The 3,766-nt window shown below is 33.3% G+C and overlaps 1 protein-coding gene across 1 annotated transcript; it reads left to right on the top strand.

The window, feature by feature from the left end:
- The first annotated feature begins 513 nt into the window (after nucleotides 1-513).
- On the top strand, nucleotides 514-1,393 carry LOC131654825 (uncharacterized). The gene is made up of 3 exons (XM_058924754.1): nucleotides 514-784; nucleotides 966-1,069; nucleotides 1,163-1,393. The coding sequence occupies exons 1-3, from the start codon at nucleotides 623-625 to the stop codon at nucleotides 1,263-1,265; spliced, it is 369 nt and encodes a 122-aa protein (XP_058780737.1). The 5' UTR covers nucleotides 514-622; the 3' UTR covers nucleotides 1,266-1,393.
- Nucleotides 1,394-3,766: the final 2,373 nt, after the last annotated feature.

Here is a 3,766-nt window from a genome sequence, read left to right on the forward strand (position 1 = left end):
ACAGTGCAAAATTATTTTATACTGTTCGTGAATGAAACGTTTTCTCATAAAAAATACTATAATAAAAATATTATTAACTCTTATTTTTATATATTTTTATAATATATGTAAAATGATCAATTGGATCACTTATTATCTAAGACGGATGTACCTAAAAGGCTAAAACTAAAGTAAGAGTAATCCCGATATATTAGACGCTTTGGATAAAGTCAAAATGATCATGTGATGTGTCTACAAGTTCTTTTTGTCCTCTCTAAAAAGATCACATAGGGGTATTAGAAACCGAGGTAAAATCGCTCCTTGTTTCATAAATCCGTGGGTTGCTTCAACTTGAACCTGAAACCTTGAAATATTCATATAAAAAGATCTTCGTCGTTATCGCATATTCAACCTTATCAACATGCCTCAGCAGCCGAATACGACACTTCCATGATAAAATATCATTAATAGATAAGAGCAAACTTTGAAAACTTATAGGAGCTTCGTCACTACACAAACACTTATATATATATTGCTATTGTTACACCGTTATCTTCATATTAAGAAACACGTCAACGATATACAAAGACATTGGAAGTGTGTGATATAGCTATTATCATAAAAAGAAAACAATTCATCAACAATGGGTTCTCTTATGGCAGGATGGGACTCTAACTCATCACCTTCATCACTTGAAAGGAATCGGTCACTCACCAACGAAGAAATTGATGCTTTCTGGAAATCAAAAAAGGACACAGAGGAAGAACACATCAAAGCTATTTCCAATTTATCAAAGACTATTCAGGTTTCACTTTGAAATTCACATTTCTACTAATGTTTTTGCTATAAATATATATCAAATATTAATACACGTGAAACCCACTTAGTCGGTAGTTTTGCAGTGACATCTGACTACATGTTCGTGTTCGAACCTGCGATATCGTATGTCTGTGCCTAATAATTTATACTGATATTTAATTGGACAGCCTGGAAAATACGAGGATAGTGTGCCCTTGGCCCTACGCATGAAGGAGACATTAGGCAAGGATGTCAACATTAATTTGGAACACCTTATCACTAAAAATGGCTGGTAATTTTCATTTAGAGATTAATTTTAATTGTCATCATCATGAGTATTTTTAACACTATATAAATTTTGAATTTAATTTGGATATGAGTGCAGGTGGACCAAGAGCAATTGGGCATTTTTGAATGAACCTCCAGTGATGGAAACTTCTACAAACAAGTATGCATCACAGTTTCACGTAGCCAACTCAAGTGCTTGATCCGAAAAGTCTCTCCCCCCTTTAGATATATGTAACATATCCAAGAATGTAATTGTTTTTTTTTTCTCTCTCTTTTACAGACACAAATGTAATTGTTGGAATATATGTATATTGTGATTATAATTAAATTTTGCTACCTATGATTCTACTTTGAAAAATGTTATATTTTAAAAGGTTTTGGTTTTTATCTATGTAGAACCGACATCAAAAGATATATTCGTGTTTGTGGGTTTGTAAGATACAAAAGTCGTGAACTTAATTGGAACACATATAACTTTTTCGTCCTTAAAAAATTACAATTTTGTCTTTAAAAAGATTATATAGAGAATAGATTTATCTCTTAACTCTTTGTAAAAATGTTAAGGAAATAATAGTCCAAAAGAGTAAAAGAGTAAAGTACCGGTCGGTCAAACATAATTGGACTCTATTATTTGGAGATATCGGAGTAAACTAAACGTAGAATAGCTACTTTTAGAAAGCTACTTAGAATGGTTGTAAAAATAATTAGAGAAGAGTTAGTTAAAATAATTAACTCTTAGTCTTGTATGAATAGTTTCCCCTCTGTATAGAAGAGTTAGTTAAAACAATTAGAGAAGAGTTTCTGAGGACTCCTCTAGCTCTGAGAATTCATGTGAATTTCACCTCTGTTCATATGGATATTGTGTCATTCCATTTCAAAACAAGTGTTCAGAAGTGGAAGTATTTTCTTCAAAAAAGGATTGCATCTGAAAGAGAGTTAGGAGAAGTAGCTCTTAGTTGCAAAGAAATCATGAAAGTTGCAGGGCTAATGAAGACTGTTAGTGATGATGGTCCTAGCTATAAACAGTTGGTCAAGGATTTTATAAAGGTGTATGATAGATGAAAGTGTTTGAAGCTTTCACCTTTAACTTTTAATGACTAGGTAGAAGCAAGATTCCCTCTATTGATAAGATTATGACCAAGGAAAAGGGAATTGAGGAAGAAAAAGAAATTGCAAATAAGAATGCAAAAGAATTTTTTTTGAAGCACGGAAGGATAATGAATTTTTGGAGTTTCATAGGGATGCTCAATTTTTGAAGACAATGCTGAATGTTAGAGCTTATTATTCTAAGTTGATGAAGGAATTGGTATTCCTCATAAATTTTTGAGGTTCAGTTATAAGATTATCGGTAAAGAGGTCTTAAACATTGTGTCTAACATAAGTGTGCCTGTTGATGAAATTGATATGGTGTTTGATGAAAAAAATTTGGACATTTTTCACCTCAACTTGTTGTTGCTGCTACTGCTAGTTTAGTGTTCCTTTGAAGAATGTCTAGAAGAGTATGCATAGCATCATGCGTGTCTGCAAGATCTACTATTTGTTTGTGGTTTGATGGTGATCTTATGTCCTTAGTCTCTTTTCAAGCAAAGAGGGGGGATAAAAAGAGGCACACTTCATTGATTATGGTTGTCTCTTATTCAATAGCTATGGTGCAATCTTGAAGAAGAGTTTAATTCATGCTTTTTGTAAAATAGCCAAAGGGGAATTTTGTTTCTTTGATTGGGTTATAGGTAAAATAGAAAGCAAGATGTCTAGAACATGTTGTTTGACATCTTGGTGTGCATGCTACACTGGTTGGATTCTCAAAACTTTAGATTTCACGTCCAAGTTTCTGCTGTAGTTGCTTTGAAAGAAGATTTGAAAGATTGGATTTGCATTGAAGATAAAACTACTTAGAGGATGATAAAGACAGGTTTAATTATGTTTCATCAGGAGATATTCTAGATTTTTGTTCTGATGTTTTAGCCTCAGTCCTGATATGTTGGCTATCTGCTCAACATTTGTGGTCATGGTTGTTGCTAATAGTTTCTACACCTGACTTTGTGTGTGTTATTGACTAATAAGTTCACTGACTGTGATCATGGCTAATTCTGACCAAGCTGCTGCTAGTTGTGCTAATGCAACTTTGCCAAATTATGATAAAAGGGGGTGTAATATGCTGTGTAAGGGTAGTTTTTCTGACTACTAACTATTGACTGTGAGGGAAATGATATATGCTGATCTCTGATGTATTTATTACTAACTGACACAGTCAATATTCTATGAATACCAACCCCATGATGTTCAATGCCTCTTCCTAATCCTAGTGACTTTCTATTTAGGTCTCCCCTTGAATATGAGAACCACTCTCACTTTCTCTCAATCACTAATCTCAAGTGATCAACTTCAATAACAACCCTATTGAATTTTTAATTTAAAACTCAACTAAGACAAACCAACAACTATGCCAAGTTACTAAAACATAGAGTGGTGTACACAAAGATTCTACCCTAACACTTATGATGTCATTAACATGGAATAAAAGTTACAAAAACTCAAAACCCTAGCACAAAGATTCTAAACCTTGCGCACAAAATACAAGTATCAAGCACGAGACTTGAGCGTCCTTATATAACAATGTCTTCTGGGGTTTTCTCCTTTGGATATATGATTTGATTTAGTCCAGAAAATAGTTGATCCTGTTGGATATGATCTTCTCCAT

The sequence above is a fragment of the Vicia villosa genome, linkage group LG3 (assembly GCF_029867415.1).
Source record: "Vicia villosa cultivar HV-30 ecotype Madison, WI linkage group LG3, Vvil1.0, whole genome shotgun sequence".
Lineage (NCBI taxonomy): Eukaryota > Viridiplantae > Streptophyta > Magnoliopsida > Fabales > Fabaceae > Vicia > Vicia villosa.

Bases quoted from the DNA above. Each gene is read 5' to 3' on its own strand.
- LOC131654825 (XM_058924754.1), top strand. From the start codon at position 623: ATGGGTTCTCTTATGGCAGGATGGGACTCTAACTCATCACCTTCATCA. The intron at 785-965 runs GTTTCACTTTGA...TTAATTGGACAG, and splicing joins ATTTATCAAAGACTATTCAG to CCTGGAAAATACGAGGATAG. The intron at 1,070-1,162 runs GTAATTTTCATT...ATATGAGTGCAG, and splicing joins CTTATCACTAAAAATGGCTG to GTGGACCAAGAGCAATTGGG.